The 21,217-nt window shown below is 46.4% G+C and overlaps 1 protein-coding gene across 1 annotated transcript in view; it reads right to left on the bottom strand.

The window, feature by feature from the left end:
* The window catches only part of LOC119962278 (microtubule-associated protein futsch-like), a 433,376-nt gene that overhangs the window by 277,463 nt on the left and 134,696 nt on the right, over positions 1-21,217 (bottom strand). The window contains exons 17-18 of the mRNA XM_038790266.1: positions 15,308-15,418; positions 11,591-11,725 (exon numbers count right to left, since the gene is read on the bottom strand). Coding sequence (XP_038646194.1) covers positions 11,591-11,725; positions 15,308-15,418 — 246 coding nt within the window. The remainder of the gene's footprint in view (positions 1-11,590; positions 11,726-15,307; positions 15,419-21,217) is intronic.

Below are 21,217 nucleotides of genomic sequence, written 5' to 3'. Positions count from 1 at the left end.
CTTCTTCCTCTTGACAAGTGCTTCAACTTCCTTAGTAAACCACGGTTCCCTTGCTCGACAACTTCCTCCCTGCCTGACAGGTACATACTTATCAAGGACACGCAGTAGCTGTTCCTTGAAAAAGCTCCACATTTCGATTGTACCCATCCCCTGCAGTTTCCTTCCCCATCCTATACATCCTAAATCTTGCTGAATAGCATCATAATTGCCTTTCCCCCAGCTATAATTCTTGCCTTGCGGTATATACCTATCCCTGCCCATTGCTAAAGTAAACATAACCAAATTGTGATCACTATCACCAAAGTGCTCACCTACATCTAAATCTAACACCTGGCTGGGTTCATTACCCAGTACCAAATCCAATGTGGCCTCGCCCCTTGTTGGCCTGTCTACATACTGTGTCAGAAAACCCTCCTGCACACACTGCACAAAAACTGACCCATCTATAGTACTCGAACTATAGTATTTCCAGTCAATATTTGGAAAGTTAAAGTCCCCCATAACAACTACCCTGTTACTCTCGCTCCTGTCGAGAATCATCTTTGCAATCCTTTGCTCTACATCTCTGGAACTATTCAGAGGTCTATAGACAACTGCCAACAGGGTGACCTCTCCTCTCCTGTTCCTAACCTCGGCCCATACTACCTCAGTAGACGAGTCCTCAAACGTCCTTTCTACCGCCGTAATACTTTCCTTGATTAACAATGCCACCCTCCCTCCCCTTTTTACCATCTTCTCTGTTCTTACAGAAACATCTAAATCCTGGAACCTGCAACAACCATTCCTGTCCCTGCTCTACCCATGTCTCCGAAATCGCCACAACATCGAGAACCCAGGTACCAGTCCATGCTGCAAGCTCACCCACCTTATTCCGGATGCTTCTGGCGTTGAAGTAGACGCACTTCAAACCAGCATCTTGCTTGCCGGTGCCCTCTTTCGAACTTTTAACCCTATCCCTGACCTCACTACGCTCAACATCCTGTACACTGGGACTACAATTTAGGTTCCCATCCCCCTGCTGAATTAGTTTAAACCCCCCCGAAGAGCACTAGCAAATCTCCCCCCCCAGGATTTGGTACCCCTCTGGTTCAGGTGAAGACCATCCTGTTTGTAGAGGTCCCACCTACCCCAGAATGAGCCCCAATTATCCAGGAAACCAAAACCCTTCCTCCTGCACCATCCCTGTAGCCACGTGTTCAACTCCTCTCTCTCCTTATTTCTCACTTCGCTAGCACGTGGCACGGGTAACAACCCAGAGATAACAACTCTGTTTGTTCTAGCTCTCAGCTTCCACCCTAGCTCACTGAATTTGTCTCAAATCCCCATCTCTCTTCCTACCTATGTCGTTGGTACCTATGTGGACCACGACTTGGGGCTGCTCCCCCTCGCCCTTAAGGATCCCTAAAACACGATCAGAGACATCACGAACCCTGGCACCTGGGAGGCAACACACTAACCGTGAGTCTCTTTCGTTCCCACAGAACCTCCTGTCTGTTCCTCTAATTATGGCGTCCCCAATGACAAGTGCTCTGTTCCTCTTCTCCCTTCCCTTCTGAGCAACTGGGACAGACTCTGTGCCAGAGACCTGTGCCCCATTGCTTACCCCTGGTATGTCCCCCCCCCCCCCCCAACAGTATCCAAAACGGTATACTTGTTATAGAGGGGAACGACCACAGGGGATCCCTGCACTGCCTGCCGGTTCCCTCTCCCTCCCCTGATGGTAACCCATCTACCTTCCTCTTTTACCTGAGGTGAGACTACCTCCCTATAACTCCTCTTAATAACCCCAAGATATCAACCAAATTGTAATATATATAAGGAATTGGAGAGGCTGTGAGACTGACAGTCAATTTTGGCTGCCACCCTTGTAGCGTTCCCCACAACGTCCCTACCCTCACTTCCCCTGCCATTCCTCAGGGTGCCATCCAACACACCCTGCACACGCAGCACCAGCCGCAACAGTGGCCCCTGGGTACCGGACCCCAGACTCTGTACCCCAGACTCCCGCTGGAAACCTGATCTGGACCGGGCGCTGGTTCCCTCCCCGGTCTCACACACACCCTCTGTTCATGGGGATGTCCCTAGTGCTGAGGCCCAGCTCTTGGGTTCCTAATGCTGGCTGCCGCCTTTTTGGTGTTGTTGCCTCCAGAGTTCAGGACAAGTGTCCAGAGCATACAGTCTGATTGGGATGCTAGGCAGTAGCAACAGCCTGCTTCATGACACATGTACCCATGGGGCTCCACTTGGGAGCTGTGAAGTGCTCATATTACTAGAATTGCCAATTCCCCATGAGCAATAGCCTTCGGCTGGGCGGCCGCAATGTTCAGCAGTCATTAAAGTAACCTTCATCATATTACCACGGACGGGGCTCTGTCATGGGAGAGTTCGGTGGGACAGACAGGCAGCAGCTGGGGCTACCCCCTTTATGGGTATACACAATCCAGGGCGGGTTGGCATGACGGATCCACTGGCACTGAGCCCCCTCTTGACTCCCCATCAATACCACCCCGGGCTGACTGTCCGATTTCAAAGATGGCTACTCACCTCCTCAGATACCCACAGCAGCCATTGCTCTAGCTTCACGTTTCTAAATAGGTGCACTGAACTGTGCCGGTGTGACTACTCATTGGGGAGGTGGTTAGATCACAGGATGCCATTCGATGGGAATCTTTCCGTGAATGGGATGGAGATTGGACTTAATTGGTGACTATTGAATTTTCACCCCGCAACGGCAGAATCCAGATCTCACCAATAGGAGTTGTTTAGATCAGTAACGATTGGCACCTGAAAAAACCACGCGCTTCAGAAGTTGGACATTTGAAAGGGGGATGTGGTATTATCATAAATGAAGGCAATTCAAGGGTTAATGAAATGTATACAGACAGCCACTAGAGGGAGCCAGTCCCATAAATATATTAGGGGTGGGGCTCAGCCTTGTGGGGCAGAAAATGACGATGAAGAAGAACAGAGAGATAGAAGATGGTGAGGCATGAGAGAGCGCAGTTGTGTACTTGAGAGTTCTACAGTTAGAGATAGCATAGTTTAAAATAGAAACCTTCTACTTTAGGAATGTGAATGAATTTTAGTTAGTAGTGAAATAAATTTATAGTTTTGTTTGTTAACAAAGCTTTCTGTTCTTTATTCAAAACTACGCACCAAACCATCCAGGTGAAGCAAAATAGAGAACACAACAGGCCATTGACCCGATAAAAGCAGCAGTAGAGAAGGTTGAGCAGTGGTTGGAATCACAGGGCGCTTCGTTCCAAAACATTGAGGAGTCTGTCGTTGAACACGAGAACCGTTTGGTTGTGATGGAAGCAGAGCTTTCTCTGACTGTCAGCTGCTTTAAAAAGGTACGGGATAGAGTGGGCAAGCTGGAGAATCGAGACCGGCGGCTGAATGTCCGGTTAGTGGGTTTCCCGGAGGAGCTGGATGGTTTGCAACCGCTGGAGTATGTGGCACAGATGCTGCGGAAGCTGGTAGAGGAGGAAGTTTTTAATCATCCCCTAGAGGTGGATCGCACAACCAAGCGCTGAGTGGGAAATTGAAGGCAGGTGAACAACCAAGGGCAATGCTGGTGTGTCTGCACAGATTCCTGGATGAGGAAAAAAATCCTGAGGTGGGCCAGGCAGGCGAGTGTCCAGGATATACCTTGATTGGGATGCAGAACTGGCTAAACACCATGTCGGTTTTAATAAAGTCAGGGGGGTTCTCTACAAGGACGATGTAAGATTTGGTATGCTGTATCCGGCCCGTTTGTGGGATCACCTTCCGTTAAAGGAAATACTTCTTGGACACCCCAGAGGAGGCGGACACGTTTCTTCTCGACCAAGGAATTGGGAACTTGTAAATATGTTAAACTGTTAAAATTTTCCTGTTCTGAGTTGTTGGGAAATTACTATTAGTTTTCTTGCTGTGTATTCTAATAATCTTACTAAGTTCCTCTGTCCACCGCTCTCCTATCAGTTTTCTTCTTTGATCTTTTGAGGCGGGACGGGTGCTCACGAGCTGGGGGGATGGGGGGGGGGGGGGGGGGTACCTGCTTACTCGGGTACTTTCCTTTTTTATTTGTCTGGGATCGGGTATGGGTGTTTTGACGGGTTCAGGATAGTTGTGGGTTTCGCGTGGGGGCCACCTGGTGTGAAAACCAGTAAATGGAAGATATGTGGGGGACAAAATGGTGTGAGGAGGGTAAGGTCTCGTATATTTCTTTCTCTTGGTTTAAATTGAGGGTGGGATTTGGGAGGGGAGTATGGGATAACTGATGGTCTGAATTTTATTAAGGTGCTGCGATCTGGGAGTCGATGGGAGTGGAAGTCTGGTGGTGGCTTCATTAGGTGCGGCTTGAGGGCGGGGGGGGGGGGTTATGCCTCAATCAAAGATAAGGCTGATTGTCGAGGGGGGGGGGGGGGGGGCAGCTGCCCGCTCACTCAATTGGTAACTTGGCATGTTCGAGGGCTGAATGGCCCTGTTAAAAGGTCGCGCATATTTGCTCATCTGAAAAGCCTGAGGGCAGACTTGCTTTTTCTCACAGGAAACTCATTTAAAGGTGGCAGACCAGACAAAACTCAGAAGAGGATGGATTGGCCAGGTGTATCACTCTGGTCTGGATATGAAGGCGAGGGGGGTGACCGTAGTAATAAGTAGAAGGGTGTCTTTTTCAATGAAGAGGTTAATTGTGGATCTGAGTGGTAGATGTGTGTTGGTAAGCGGGCAGTTAGAGGGCTCCCCAGTGGTACTGTGCTAAATATTTACCCGAAATTGGGACGATGTGGATTTTATGAGATGGGTCTGTCCCTGATCCCGGACCTAGATTCACAGAGTCATTCTGGAAAATTTTAATACAGTCTTGGATCCGGAGCTAGACCGATCAAGCCCATGGTCTGGGAGGATGGCAGCAATGGCTGGGGAGCTGTCGAAATTCATGCAGCTTATAGATCTGTGGCGCTTTGGGAGGCCTAAGACGAGGGAGTTTTCCCTTTTTTCACATGTTCACAAATATTATTCCCAAATAGATCTTTTTGTTTTGTACAGGTCGCTGATTCGTAGAGTTGCGGGTTCAGAATACTCGGCGATCATGGTGTCTGATCATGCCCCTCACTGGGTAGACCTGCGGGTAGAGAAACCGTCCACCTCGAGCCCCCAGTGGAAATGAGATGTTGGTCTCCTTGCAAATAAGGGATTATGTGAGAGATTGGAAGGTGTCATTCGTAATTATATAGATCAAAACAACACTGGTGAGGTCTCCGCTGGTGTGTTATGGGAGGCACTGAAGGCAGTGGTTAGGGGAGAACTTATTTGATCCGGGCATATAGGCTTAGGGTGGAGCAAGAAGAACAATTAAAATTGGTGGAGGTGATCTTAGCAGTTGACCACAGATCTCTGGTATCACAAGATGAAGTACTGTTGAAGGAGCGTCAGAGGCTCCAGATGGAGTTTAATTTGGTCACCTCAGAGGAGGCAATGAGACAGCTGCGCAGAGCCAGGGGGTTCTTGTACGAACATGCGGGGAAGTCTGGGAGGATGCTCGGTCATCAACTGAGGAAGCAGATGGCTGCTAGCGTTATAGGTAGACTTAGAGGCGAGTGGGGAATGGTGGTCACATACCTGTGGGGATTAATAAAATCTTTGCATCCTTCTATCAAAGGCAATACCAATCGAACCACCACAGCACGAATTAGAAGTAGATTCGTAGATGGGTTGGAGTTTCCGACGGTTGCTCAGACTAGGGTGCAAGGATTGGGGGTTCCGGTTGGTCTGCGGGAGCTGTTGGGATGTGTGAATTCGATGCAGTCAGGGAAGGCCCCAGAGCTGGGACCAGTGTTCTGGCGAAAAGAGTAAATAGGGTGGTCAATAGGACTTTAAACTAGAGATTGGGGGGGGGGGGGGGGGGGGGGGGGAAGGGAAAGTCAGGGAACCAAGAGGTGAAGGAATCAGTGGGAAGCGTAGCTGCTTAGGATTACAAATAATCACGAAAAGACAGAGCTCAGGAGAGGTTGCGATAGTCCCCATCTCACAAAATATGACACAGTGTATGGAAAGGCTCAGTAAACCAAGGTCCACCACACCAAGAAAACAAAAAGGGACAGTCAATAGGGAATTAAAGGTGCTATATTTAAATGCCCGCAGAGAACGGAACAAGGTAGATGAGCTTGTGGCCCAGATTGTGACTGGCAGGTATGATGTGGTAGGCATCACAGAGACGTGGTTGCAGAGGGTTCAGGACTGGCAGTTAAACATCCAGGGATTTACAACCTATCGAAAAGACAGAGAGGTGGGTAGAGGGGGCGGGGTTGCCTTGTTAATTAGAAATGAAATTAAATCAATAGCACTAAACAACATAGGGTCAGACGATGTGGAGTCTGTGTGGGTAGAGTTGAGGAACCACAGAGGCAAAAAAACCATAATGGGAGTTATGTACAGGCCTCCTGACAGTGGTCAGGACCAGGGGCACAAAATGCACCACGAAATAGAAAGGGCATGTCAGAAAGGCAAGGTCACAGTGATCATGGGGGACTTCAATATGCAGGTGAACTGGGTAAATAATGTTGCCAGTGGACCCAAAGAAAGGGAATTCATTGAATGTTTACAGGATGGCTTTTTGGAACAGCTTGTGATGGAGCCCACGAGGGAACAGGCTATTCTGGACTTAGTGTTATGTAATGAGCCAGAATTGATAAAAGATCTTAAAGTAAGGGAACACTTAGGAAGCAGTGATCATAATATGGTAGAATTCAGTCTGCAATTTAAAAGAAGGAAGGTAGAATCAGATGTAAAGGTTTTACAGTTAAATAAAGGTAATTACAGGCGCATGAGGGAGGAACTGACGAAAATCGACTGGAAGCAGAGCCTAGTGGGAAAGACAGTAGAACGGCAATGGCAGGAGTTTCTGGGAGTAATTGAGGACACAGTGCAGAGGTTCATCCCAAAGAAAAGAAAGGTTATCAGAGGGAGGATTAGGCAGCCATGGCTGACAAAGGAAGTCAGGGAATGCATCAAGGCAAAAGAGAGAGCCTATAATGTGGCAAAGAGTAGTGGGAAGTCAGAAAATTGGGAAGGCTACAAAAACAAACAGAGGATAACAAAGAGAGAAATAAGGAAGGAGAGGATCAAATATGAAGGTAGGCTAGCCAGTAACATTAGGAATGATAGTAAAAGTTTCTTTAAATACATTAAAAACAAACGGGAGGCAAAAGTAGACATTGGGCCGCTCCAAAATGACGCTGGTAATCTAGTGATGGGAGACAAGGAAATAGCTGAGGAACTTAATAAGTACTTTGCGTCAGTCTTCACAGTAGAAGACATGAGTAATATCCCAACAATTCAGGAAAGTCAGGGGGCAGAGTTGAGTATGGTTGCCATCACAAAGGAGAAAGTGCTAGAGAAACTAAAAGGTCTGAAAATTGATAAATCTCCGGGCCCAGATGGGCTACATCCTAGAGTTCTAAAGGAGATAGCTGAAGAAATAGTGGAGGCGTTAGTTATGATCTTTCAAAAGTCACTGGAATCAGGGAAAGTCCCAGAGGATTGGAAAATCGCTGTTGTAACCCCCCTGTTCAAGAAGGGAACAAGAAAAAAGATGGAAAATTATAGGCCAATTAGCCTAACCTCGGTTGTTGGCAAAATTCTAGAATCCATCGTTAAGGATGAGATTTCTAAATTCTTGGAAGTGCAGGGTCGGATTAGGACAAGTCAGCATGGATTTAGTAAGGGGAGGTCGTGCCTGACAAACCTGTTAGAGTTCTTTGAAGAGATAACAAATAGGTTAGACCAAGGAGAGCCAATGGATGTTATCTATCTTGACTTCCAAAAAGCCTTTGACAAGGTGCCTCACGGGAGACTGCTGAGTAAAATAAGGGCCCATGGTATTCGAGGCAAGGTACTAACATGGATTGACGATTGGCTGTCAGACAGAAGGCAGAGAGTTGGGATAAAAGGTTCTTTTTCGGAATGGCAACCGGTGACAAGTGGTGTCCCGCAGGGTTCAGTGTTGGGGCCACAGCTGTTCTCTTTATATATTAACGATCTAGATGACGGGACTGGGGGCATTCTGGCCAAGTTTGCCGATGATACAAAGATAGGTGGAGGGGCTGGTAGTATTGAGGAGGTGGGGAGGCTGCAGAAAGATTTAGACAGTTTAGGAGAATGGTCCAAGAAGTGGCTGATGAAATTCAACGTGGGCAAGTGCGAGGTCTTGCACTTTGGAAAAAAGAATAGAGGCATGGACTATTTTCTAAACGGTGACAAAATTCATAATGCTAAAGTGCAAAGGGACTTGGGAGTCCTAGTCCAGGATTCTCTAAAGGTAAACTTGCAGGTTGAGTCCGTAATTAAGAAAGCAAATGTAATGTTGTCATTTATCTCAAGAGGCTTGGAATATAAAAGCAGGGATGTACTTCTGAGGCTTTATAAAGCACTAGTTAGGCCCCATTTAGAATACTGTGAGCAATTTTGGGCCCCACACCTCAGGAAGGACATACTGGCACTGGAGCGGGTCCAGCGGAGATTCACACGGATGATCCCAGGAATGGTAGGCCTAACATACGATGAATGTCTGAGGATCGTGGGATTATATTCATTGGAGTTTAGGAGGTTGAGGGGAGATCTAATAGAAACTTACAAGATAATGAATGGCTTGGATAGGATGGACGTAGGGAAGTTGTTTCCATTAGCAGGGGAGACTAGGACGCGGGGGCACAGCCTTAGAATAAAAGGGAGTCACTTTAGAACAGAGATGAGGAGAAATTTCTTCAGCCAGAGAGTGGTAGGTCTGTGGAATTCATTGCCACAGAGGGCGGTGGAGGCCGGGACGTTGAGTGTCTTTAAGTCAGAAATTGATAAATTCTTGATTTCTCGAGGAATTAAGGGCTATGGGGAGAGAGCGGGTAAATGGAGTTGAAATCAACCATGATTGAATGGTGGAGTGGACTCGATGGGCCGAATGGCCTTACTTCCGCTCCTATGTCTTATGGTCTCTTATGGTCTTATGGACCGGACGGATTCCCAGTTCAATTTTATAAACATTTTGCTATGCTGCTGGGTCCGTTGATGGTACAGATGTACAACGAGGCGCTGGGGAGGGGCTCAATCCCCCCCTACACTGTCGCAGGCTTCCAACTCCCTTATCCAAAAAAAGTATAAGGATACTGAGCAATGCGGATCTTACCGTCCGATTTCGCCCCTGAATGTTGATACAAAGCTTCTGGCCAAGATCTTGACCGCCCGTATTGAGGGTTGTGTGCGGAAGTGGTTGGAGGGGATCAAACTGGTTTAGTAAAAGGCAGAGCATTGACATCTAATGTTCGGACGCTACATGGCGTAATCATGATACCCACTGGAGGAAATAATGCGGAGGTTGTGCTGTCAATGGATGCTGGGAAGGCATTCGACTGAGTGGAGTGGAGTAGCTTTTTGACGTTTTGGAGCGATTTGGGTTCGGACAGGAATTTGTGGACTGGGTTAAACTGTTGTATACAGCCCCGAAGGCAAGCATCTCCACTAATGGGGTTAGTTCCGAGTACTTTACACGGCAGTGTGAGACAAGATAGGGGTGCCCACTCTCTCCTTTACGATCAAACCTTTGGCAATGGCTCTTCGGGCATTGGGAGAGTGGGGTGCATCAATCGGGGAGGGGAGTGGAACATCGGCTTTCCTTGTATGTGGATGAGCTCCCACCCCTTGGAGTCTATTGATGAGATCCTGAAAATTCTGAATGAATTCAGCTCTGTCTCCAGATACAATCTTAATACAGCAAAGAGTGAGATGTTCTTGATTGGCTCTGGAGGGCGGGAGTTGTGTTTTGATGGGCTACCGCTTTGTCTGATCAGAAAGAGCTTTCGTTATTTGGGGATTCAGGTGGCGCAGGATTGGGCCCAGCTTCTCCAACTCTATCTGACATGCTTAGAGGGGGATGAAAGAGGAGTTCAATATGTGGGTTAGTCTGCCTCTATCTTTGTCTGGAAGAGTCCAGACTATTAAGATGATGATCCTACCGCGGTTCGTTTCGGTTTTTCAAAACCTCACAATCTTTCTTCCCAAATCCTTTTTCAGAAAGCGGAATAGGCTCATCTTGAGCTTTGTGTGTGTGGGGAGGGTCCCATGTATTAAAAGAGTTTGTCGGGAGAGGAGTAGATGAGGGGGTGTCCTGGCCCTTCCCATTTTTCAGTGTTACTACTGGGCTGTTGATATTATTATGGTCCGAAGATGGTTGTTGGACCAGTGGTCGCTATGGTGTAGAGTGGAGGAGGCCTCATGTTGAGAAACATCATTAAGGACTTTGGTTTTGGCTTCCCTTCCATTTTTGCCAGTTAGGTATTCAACAAACCCAGTGGTAGTTTCCACTTTGAGGGTTTGGAACCAGTGCCGATTACATTTTGAGCATGTACAGGAAGGTTCCGATTAGTGGCCATCACAGATTCATTCCAGCGAGCTTGGATGCCAGGTTTGAGGAATGGGACCGCTTGGGGATCCACTGCTTTGAGGACCTGTTCTTGGGTGGGAAGTTTGCGGACCTAACTGAGTTGACGGAGGCGATCAATTGCCCAGCGGTAATGAGTTTAGATATCTCCAGATAGCACTTTTTTGAGTAAAGAGTTGAGATTGTTCCCAATGTTACCGCCCTTGGGTCTACAGGACAGGCCAGGCTCCTCTTGGATGATGAGATTGGGGGGAGTTTGATCTCCAATGTGTATGCTGAGTTGGCCAGTAGGGAGGAGGTCTCGATGGTGTCAATGCGGCAGAAATGGGAGGAGGACTTGGGAGGAGCGGGGCTAGATTTGGCAGGAAGCGTTGCGTATCATCCTCGTCATGTACTAGGCTTAGTCTTATACAGTTTAAGGTCGTTCACAGAGTGCATATGACGCTGGCTAGGCTGAGCCGTTTCTTCCCTGAAGTGGCTGATCAACGTACACAATGTGCCGGATCCCCTGTGAACCATGTTCACATGTTCCGGTCCTGTCCAAAACTAGTGGGGCTTTGGAAGGGTGTTACGGATGTATTGTCTCGGGCGGTGGGGGTAGTGGTCATGCGTTCTCCATGGGAGTGTCTAAGGATCCTGGTGTCATGGTGGGAAAGGGGGACAACGTTTTAGCATTCGCCTCCTTACAGGCATGAAGGAGAATTTTGCTTAATTGGCGGCCCGCAGAACCGCCAAGCACTGGGTCATGAGTACGGGACCTTGCTGAGTTCCTTCATTTGGAGAGAATCAAATTTGCCATTAGAGGTTCAGATGAAGGGTTCTCCGTGAGGTGGAAACTATTCATCGACTTTTTCAAGAACTACTAGACCGTCAAGGGGAGTTGGAGGCGGGGGAGGGGCAATAGTCATTTTGTTGACTGTTAAGAGGCATTATTTTGTTTTACTAAGAAATTAAAATGTTTACTTCGTTTTTTTGTTGAGGGCGTTGGTGTAATATTTGTAGAGGGCTCATGTTGTATTATATTGTTTTAGGGTGATATGTATTGTGAATATGTTATGCGGTGTTTGTTGTTGTTTAATGTTCTGGATTGTTCCTGTTTTTGTATTCTCTATATGCTTTGGATATACCTTCGATAAATGATCTTTCAAAAAACACAATAAAATACAGACTTACAGAAACTGGGAAACTACGTGTTAGAAAGCTGGTAGTCACTTCCTCAAACTCAGTGCTTCGACTGAACATGCCATCTTCCTTCCTCAGGATCGAGAGCAAGTCGTGACTTATTTCAGGTGGGTAAGGTATAGGATGCTGCAATGTGAAGAATCAAATCTTGAGTCTCGCATTCAGATAACTCTGTATGCACACACATCTCTCAATCGACCCTCTTATGGACTGACCTCATTAACACTACACCCCTGTATGCTTCACTGATACCGGTGTTTATGTATTTTGTATTTTCTTTTATTTTCATTTCTTTTCATGTACTAAATGATCTGTTGAGCTGCTCGCAGAAAATTATTTTTCACTGTACACATGACAATCAAAAATCCAAATCCAAAATGTCTCCAGAGCTCCACATCAGTGTCACCCTACTGACAGGAAACCAACACACGGGGTAACTCTCACTTGCTAAACCACGGTTGCCAGGGCAACTATTAGATGGGAAATCTGTACCTGATGTTAACTTTTCTCCAAGTATTTCTGTTATCCCAACAAGCACAAAGTTCACTTGGTGAGACTCCATCCTTCTACAATTACCTCAGATTGTTCGATGTTGTCCCTGCTGATGTACCAGAGACAACACTGAGTGCCAGGAAGAACTGTCAAACTCAGCACTTTGCAAACCTTCCAGCTCACTGCACTCAAAGGATTCTGATAGCCGGTGTCCATGGGAATGTCTCAATTTACATTTGGAACTTTTTCTTGGAGAGTTTAAACACACTCTGTCCATGCCACCTTTAATGAGGACATGGGGATACCACACCTAGTAAGAATAAAGCATTTTGGGTGTGGGTGGTGCGTGGGGGACCCCGCCATTCATGTCCACATGCTCTGGGCATGTCCAAGACTGACGGGGTTCTGACAGGGTCTCTCGAATGTTATGTCCGAGGTTCTGGGTGTGAGGGTGTTCCCAAGTCCGGAGGTGGCGATTTTTGGTCTGTCGGAAGGGGGTGGCAGGGGGGGAAAGAGGCCGATGTATTGGTCTTTGCCTCCCTGATAGCCCAGACAGGGATTTTGCGATGTTGTCGGGATTCGGAGCCACCAAAAACAGGGGTTTGGGTGGGCGACCTGATGGAATTCCCGAGGTTGGAGAAGATTAAGTTTGCTCTGCAGGGATCGGTAGAAGGGTTCACCAGGAGGTGAAAACAGTTTATTGATTTCTTCAAGGAAGATTGAGGGGTTTAGGAAGTGGGGTGGTAAGGGGGGTAAAATGGGGAAGATGGGGCATGGCTGGGGGGGTCGGTGTCAGGGGCGCTGGAGGGCTCTGGTTGTTTACTGGGTTGATGCAATGTTCTTCTGACAGTCTGTAAATTTACATTTTTGTTGAAAAGCCTCAAATAAAAATGATTTTTAAAAAATGAATGAATTAAAAAATATATTTTAAATTCTGTCAGAGATAATTTTACACAGAACTAACGAGAGATAATAATGGATAAGGGGAGTTCTTGGTTAAACTCGTAGTTAAGATTTAACGCTGTTTTAAAGCCTATCAGCTTGTAATTATTTGCTCTACTGCTTTCTCTCTTTTTAAAGAATGAGAATAATCGCTTATTGTCACAAGTAGGCTTCAATGAAGTTACTGTGAAAAGCCCCTAGTCGCCACATTCCGGCACCTGTTCGGGGAGGTTGGTACGGGAATTGAACCCGCGCTGCTGGCATTGTTCTGTATTACAAGTCAGCTGTAACCAGCCCCTAAATGGTACGATGTTAGCTATACTCCAGTTTTCTGGCACCACACCTGTGGTCAGAGGTTGGAAAATGATGGTCAGTTCCTCTAATATTCTGATCTTGTTTCCCTTAACAGCCTAGGATACATTTCGTCTGGGCCTGGGCAATTACCCACTTTCAACAATGTTAAAATTTCTCTCTTACTGTGCTATTTTAATCTAATACTTCACTCTCTGAAGTGGCTGTAAATCGTTGGCTTTTAAAGCAGACCAAGCAGGCCAGCAGCATGGTTCGATTCCCGTGCCAGCCTCCCCGAACAGGCGCCAGAATGTGGCGACTAGGGGCTTTTCACAGTAACTTCATTGAAGCCTACTCGTGACAATAAGCGATTTTCATTTCATTTTCATTTCCTCTCTGATAAACAATGTCTGTATCATTCTCTTTTGTACAAACTGACACAAAATATTTATTCAGAACCATATTAATTTCCTCTATCTTCACACCCAGGTTGCCCTCCTGGCTCCTCATGGACCCCATTCTTTCTTCAGTTACCCTTGTTCTCTTTATCTATAAAGATCTTTGGGTTTTCCTTAACTTGACTTGTCAATATTTTCTCACATCCTCTCGTTGCTTTCCTAACTTTTTTTTAAAAATCAGCTCTACACTTCTTCACCCCTAAATTGAGCATTTTCAGCATTCAGTGTTGGGATCTTGTCATAAGCTTCACCTTCTTCCTTTTGTTTCTCCTCTAAGTTCCCTGACATGCAGGGGGCACTGGATTTGTCAGTCCTGCACTTCTTTCTTTCAGGGAACATATGTGTCCTGAACCTTCACTACCTCGTCCTTGAATCTCTCCCACTGATCTGGCCCTGGTTTCCCTCCCAACTAGCTGATTTCAGTCAACTTTAATTTATTTAATTAGTTTTTCCCCAGTTGAGAACATCTATTCCTGGTCTATCTTTCTGCTTCTCCATAACTACCCTAAACTACCCTAAAGCCAAGGCCATTCAGCCTCTGATCTTCGGGTAAGTGCTCTCCAAGGCGGCCTTCAGGGATGCGCGACAACGCAAAATCACCGCGCAGAACCTTATACCAAGTTCTGCACACAGGAGCATGGCCTCAACCGGGACCTTGGATTCATGTTGCATTACATTCACCTCCCCCCCTCCCCCCCCACCCACCATCTGGCCTGGACTTGAGAAATCCTACCAACTGTCCTGGCTTGAGGCAATTCACACCTTTTTGGCCTGTGTATATCCCTCTCTCCAGTTGCTCAGTCTGGACCTGTAAAGACTTAATTACCTGCAAAGACTTGCATTCAAAGTAATGTCTTGCATCTTTGACTTTGTCTACATACATGTTTCTGGAACCTACCTCTTCATTCACCTGAGGAAAGAGCAGTGCTCTGAAAGCTAGTGATTCAAAACAAACCTGCTGGACTTTAACCTGGTATCGTAAGACTTCTTACTGTGCTCACCCCTGTCCAATGCCAGCATCTTCACATTATCCTAAATCTAACACTGATAATTGCATCAAAGAGCATCCTAACTGATAATCTTTCACTTGCCTAACTTCATCCCCTTCTAATAAATCGAGAATCACACCCTCTCTTGTTGGGCTTGTTACATACTGACTACAAGAAGGTTTTCCTGATTGCATTTTCATTGTTTTGCTCCCCTTGTGCCTTTCACACTCATTCTATCCCAGTTAATTTTGGGGTAGATGAAGTCCTCCACTATTCCCGACATTGGACAAACCATTGTGTTCAGGATACTTTTCACAAAGTTAACCCTGTAGTTACCGGGGACATAGAAATACTTCAAGCAAATGGATCCTCTTGTTAATATAGATATATCTCTGTGTGACATTGCAAATTTTCCCAGTGAGATGTTGTTAGTGTGAATATTCACATTCATCATTTCTATAGAAATTCAGCAAATTAAACTTAAGTTCTCCACCATCACTACAGATGCGCAGTTTACAAATTGGCTTCACACTTACCATACTTGGCATGCTTTGGGTGATATTTTCTGTGTGCAATTCTTCTGCCTTTCTGTTTTGTTTCAGGTTGTCCTGTTCAGATTCGGGCAATGTCGCCTCTGGAGAAGAAAACTGCAATAAGAAGAATCAAATGATGAGGCTCAAACGCAGGTACAAATCTTCACCCATACCTTTATTACCGTCCCTGGAACTTCCTGGTGTTATCTTCTGAAATTCTACCTTCTTGGTAGAAATCAAACAGAGGGAGTTCTCACTTGCAACATCTGGCATGCTGGGGTACCCATTACCCACTGCTCCTACCCTAATACCATTTCTCTGTTTTTCTGTGGTGCCAGTAAGCATGGGGTTAATTTGGTGAGACCGCATCCTTCTACGATTTTCTCAGACTGTTTATTGTCATCCCTGCTGCCAGTGTGCAAGGTGGAGCACTCAGACTCCACACTTTATGAACCTTTCAGCTGACTGCATGCAATAGGTTCTGCTCAAGCGTCACTAAAAGGTACCCAAAGAATTAGGCTGGAATTAAGTCAGGGTGGCAAGTTCGCCAATGATGGGCTTGACAGCCAGGATCAATTTCACTTCAGCCGTTGGTGGGCACCCAGCCAAACATTTGGCCCATTTGCCATCCTGTCCCTTTAAAAGACTAGAGCAGGCTCCAAGTGCTCCTGTCCAATCAGGTGGCCTCACAACTCTCAGTCTTAGCAGTGCCACCAATTGTGGTGGTCACTGCTGGGACTGCACAAGCTGAGAGACCCAGCGATGAACATTGTCCTTGCAATGAGAGGAGGGGGATCTGGGGCTGTCAGGGTCAGTCAGGTAGGCCCCAGCCTGAGGGGGTGTTGGTAAGGATGGGATCCGTGTGGCTGCCATTACCTTTAGGGTGGGGGGAGGGAGGACTCTCCTGCGATCTATAGAATGTCTGATTAGGAGGTTCCTCACTCTACTGAAACCACAGGGAAGCTTCGAGGATTCACCAGCTGGTCTCCGGACACAGTGGAGGGCCAGTGTTCAGTTAGTAAAATACCGTGGAGGCGGAAAGGGTAACTGACACTCTGCCCCTCCCCCCTGGCCCCTCTGCTTCAGCCTCACCTATGTAGAGAGCTGGTAAAATCCAGCCCTTGGAATGCAGTCTTTCCTTCCTCATTATAACACTTTACATGCTGTGCTGGGGGTACTGGATAACAGACCTGTGTTCATTATAGGACTTTCAATCTATTTTTAATTCTGATCGAGAGAGTTTTACACTGAACTACAAATGGGTAATAATGGGGAAGGAGTTCTTGGTTTAACTCACAGTGAAGGATTGTTCCTGAGTTTTCATTTCTGGAATTTTCTCTCACTTTAGAGAATTAATCATTCAGGATATTCCGTCTGGTTCCTCAACAATCCAAGGAAAGCAGGAATAATTTTCATTTGTATTGAATCTTTCAGAACCTCTGGATTTCCCAAAGTGCTTCCCAGTTGGAGAAACTTTATGAAATGTAACCTCTGCTGCAATGGAGTAAACACAGCAGCCGATTTCTACACAGTAACGTTCCACAAATGTCAATGTGATAGAGGAGCAGTGATTATAGTTAAGGGATAAAGGCACCCAAGAAAAATAACCACATTTATGTTATTAATTGCAGTTCAGCTATAGCTGTCCAACCATCAGTACTTGAATTTCAGTTTCTAAAGGATAATTCAGTTCTCCATTTAAGAGTTAGCTCCACACTTACAGAGATGGCATTGCTCATATTAGAGGGTGACACTCACTTCTGGTGGCGGTACAGCTTCTGGAAGTTTGCTGTGCATGTCAACGTCCGTTCTCGAGGTTTCTTGAAATGTTACAGGTGTTTTAAGCTGGCCATTGTGAGAAAGATCAGAATAATAACAACAGGAAGAATCAAATGCTGGGCGCCATTTACCAGCTGTTCACACTTGTGGGATATTCCAGTCCCACGCCGCTGCACGGGTTTCCCAGCGATGAGGGGTGTAGTTACCGGGAAATCCCATTGACAATGGCGGGTTCAGTAAATCCCATTGGTGGGCTACCTTGTTTATTGGCGGCGGGTTGGTCAGTAAATCCCGCCCGATGAGTCAGAAACATCTCAGAGTTTCTTCTTTGCAAAATATGATGGGTGACATTCACCGTCGGCTGACACCGGAATCGTGAAACACGATTGGGCAGAGAATCGGTGCTCACGCCTCCACAGTCGCTGAATTGGTCCAGATTCTCCGTTTGCCGATGCCAAAATCACGAAATGCGACTGGGTGGAGAATAGGTTCTGACGCCAAAATCGTGGTGGGTGCCAGCTTGACAGCAATTTGCGATTCTCCATCACCTCAACAGTGGAGTCAATGCGTTCCGGAACGCACTTACAGTAAAGACCATTTGCATATCATTAGCGGACACGAGCCATTATTCTCTAGAGACTCCACGATTCTCCTCCTCCGATGGGTTGAGTTCCCGATGGTGCAGTTGACTTGTGCTTTCAAAAATCGTGAAACTAGCATGGTTGCTGCTGAGGGAGAGAGAGAGGAGGTAGGATATGGAGAGGGGGGACTGAGGGCTGCCGGGCCAGACACTGACCAGGCTGGCTGAGGTGGGGAGAGGGGGGGGGGGGGGGGGGGGGGGGGGGCATTCAGGTCGAGTGGCCGGGGTGACCCTCCACGGTGGAAACAGTGGCATTTTATGACTGGAAAACGGTGCAACAGCTGCACTGACTCAGCTAGCAACGCGTTACATTGAAGACAACCAATCCCATGGAAAACGGTGCCAGCTTCGCCGGGTCCGTGATTGCCGCGCATGAGGCTCGCACCAGGCCTCCGTCTGAGATTCAGGACACCCCGGTGCTTGGGTTGGAGGACAAGGATTTTCTGTCACAGCTGTCTCCTACACTCTCCATCTTCCCAGAAGATTATTAGTGCAGCGACTCCTGGGACACTATCTGGTGCTCACCACACAGTTGGTCCAGCACCCCGCAGCCGAGGGGTCGGACGGTCGCAGGGCAGGCCAGTCCCAGGAATCAGCTGCTATCCAGACGGGTCCCGGACTCCTGGAACATCCAGTCCCAGTCATTTATTGCCCATCCCTAATTGCTCTTGAGAAGGTGGTGGTGAGCCATCTTTTTGAACCTTGAACCGCTGCAATCCATGTGGTGTAGGAATACCCGCAGTGCTCTCGGCCGGGGGAGGGGGGGGGGAGGGGGGTTGCCAGTGACAGTGAAGCAATGACAATATAGTTACAAGTCAGGTTGGTGTGTGGCTCGGGAGGGGAATTACAGGTATGGCGTTCCTATGCATCCACTTCCCTTGTCCTTCTAGAGTCCAGATGGTAGAGTTTGCAGGTTTGGAAGGTGCTTTTGAAGGAGCCTTGGTGAGTTGCTACACTGTATTTTCTATATGGTACACACTACTGTCACAGTATGTTGGTGCTAATCAAACAGATTGTCTTCTCCTGGATGGTGTTGAGCTTCTTAAGTATTGTTGGAGCTGCACTCATCCAGGCAATTGGTGAGTATTCCATCACATTCCTGACCTGTGCCTTGCAGATGGTCGACAGGCTTTGAAGAATCTGGAAGTGAGTTACTCAGTGCAGACTTCTCAGCCTCTATCCTGCTCTTGTAGACACAGCATTTATATGGCTGGTCCAGTTCAGTTTCTGATCAATGATAACCCCAGGATGCTGATTGTGGGGGATTCAGTGATGGTAATGCCACTGAGTGTCAAGGGGAGATGGTTATTTTCCTAGTATTTGTGTGGCGTGAATGTTACTTGCTACTTATCAGCTCAAAAATGAATGTTATCCAAGTCATGCTGCATATAGGTATGGGCTGCTTCAGTATCTGAGGAGTTATGAATGGTGCTTAACATTGTGCAATCATCAGGGAACATCCCCACTTCTGACCTTATGATGGAGGAAAGGTCTTGATGAAGCAGCTGAAGATGGTTGGGCCCAGGACACTACCCAGAGAAATTCCTGCAGTGATGTCCTGGAGCTGAGATGATTGACCTCCAACCACCACAACCATCTTCTGTTGTGCCAGGTATGACTCCGACCAGTGGAGAGTTTTCCCCCGATTCCTTATGACTCGAGTTTTGCTAGGGCTCATTGGTAAAATTCTGTCAAGTGCAGTTACTCTCATCTCATCTCTGCAGTTCAGCTTTTTTGTTCATGTTTGGACATAGGCTGTACTGAAGCCACGAGCTGAGTGACCCAGACGAAACCCAAACTGAGCCACTGTCGTGATATTTCAACATATGACCTCACATAATTAGCCTTGTCCTCTGGGCTAGCCCAGTGTAATTACCACTGCCTCAATTTATGCCCCAATAACAAGTAAAATCATAGAAAACTTGAATATTTTTTTCCTCTAAAAATAAAAGATAAGAGGATAACTAAAGAAAGCATACAGCCTATTTTGGATAATTTGGATAACCTGTGTGTTGTGTCATGTGAGAGTACCTTTACGAAATGGGTGTTTATAAATGGGTGTGTATATAAATATCTGTAGTGAGAGTACCTTTAAGAAATGGATGTTTATTATTGCAGTGATGTCAGAGAGTGGGTGGAGCTGGGCTATCTGTCAGCTTTTTACTTTTGTTTTAGGCTGTTTGCTGCAGGGTGTGTTTTAGTTTCGTTTTCAGAGCTGGATAGTTGCAGCCACAGCCAGAAGGTATATTAGACTCTCTCTCTGTAATCTAAAAACTGTAAATTGATCCTTTGGTGATTTAAAACTAATAACTGCTTTCAGTGGTGAATTTAACCTGTTGTGCTCCTGTTAAAATTTCTTTTTTTAAGTCTTATGGATTTTGAAAGGACAGCTTAAGTATTTGGGAATTGTATTTGAATTAATGGTTGCTAAGATGTTCACTGTATATTTTAAAAAGGTTAACTTGAGTTCATAGAAAAAACATTGTTTTTCTTTAAAAAATACTTTTCCATTTCTGCTGTACCACACCTGTAGAGTGGTCCATGTGCTCCCCATACCACAATCTAGTAAAAGTTGTGGGTCAGGTGGGTCAAGCCCATAACAGTGGAGGCAGTGGGACTTCTGTATGGTTCTTAATCAATACTTTGTGTATGTTTTCACAAAAGAGGACAATACAGCCATTGCAATTAGGAAGGAGGAGCGTGAAGTTGTTATTAAATTAACATAGTGAGAGGGGAAGTATCAAAGATTTGGCACCTTTGAAAGTTGATAAATCTCCGGGCCCAGATGAAAATTTTTGATGGAGATGGTGCCACTGTACAAGTAATCCAGAGGCCGAGGCGAATGCCAGCTGCTGGAATTTCAATTCACCATTATCGAATCTAGCCAAGTGACAAGCCACAAGTCAGGATTGTGAAGGAATACTCTCCACCTGTCTGGATGAATGCAGCTCAGACAACGCTCAAAAGGTTTGATATCATCCTGGGCAAAGCAGCCCACTTGATTGGCACCCTACCTACCAACTCAAACATGAGATAAAAGCGAATTACTGCGGATGCTGGAATCTGAAACAAAAGAGAAAATGCTGGAAAATCTCAGCAGGTCTGGCAGCATTTGTAGGGAGAGAAAAGAGCTAACGTTTCGAGTCCGCTGACTCTTTGTCAAAACGGACTCAAACATTCTCAACCAACCTCTTACCATTCTCAAACCAACTCAAACATTTAGTCCCTCCGCCACTGATGCACAAGTTCAACATAACCTCCTTGCTCTTGTACTCGGTGCCCCTATTAATAACCTGAGGAAGGAGCAGTGCTCCGAAAGCTAGTGTTTGAAACAAACCTGTTGGACTTTAACCTGGTGTTGTAAGACTTCTTACTGTGCTCGCCCCAGTCCAACTCCAGCATCTCCACATCATGCCTATTAATAAAGCCTCAGATACTGTATGCTTCATTAACCCTTCTGTCAAGCTATCCTGCCACCTTCAGTGAATTATGTA

This window comes from Scyliorhinus canicula, chromosome 2 (genome assembly GCF_902713615.1).
Source record: "Scyliorhinus canicula chromosome 2, sScyCan1.1, whole genome shotgun sequence".
In the NCBI taxonomy this organism is placed as follows: domain Eukaryota; kingdom Metazoa; phylum Chordata; class Chondrichthyes; order Carcharhiniformes; family Scyliorhinidae; genus Scyliorhinus; species Scyliorhinus canicula.
This window is presented reverse-complemented; position numbering and strand designations above follow the sequence as displayed.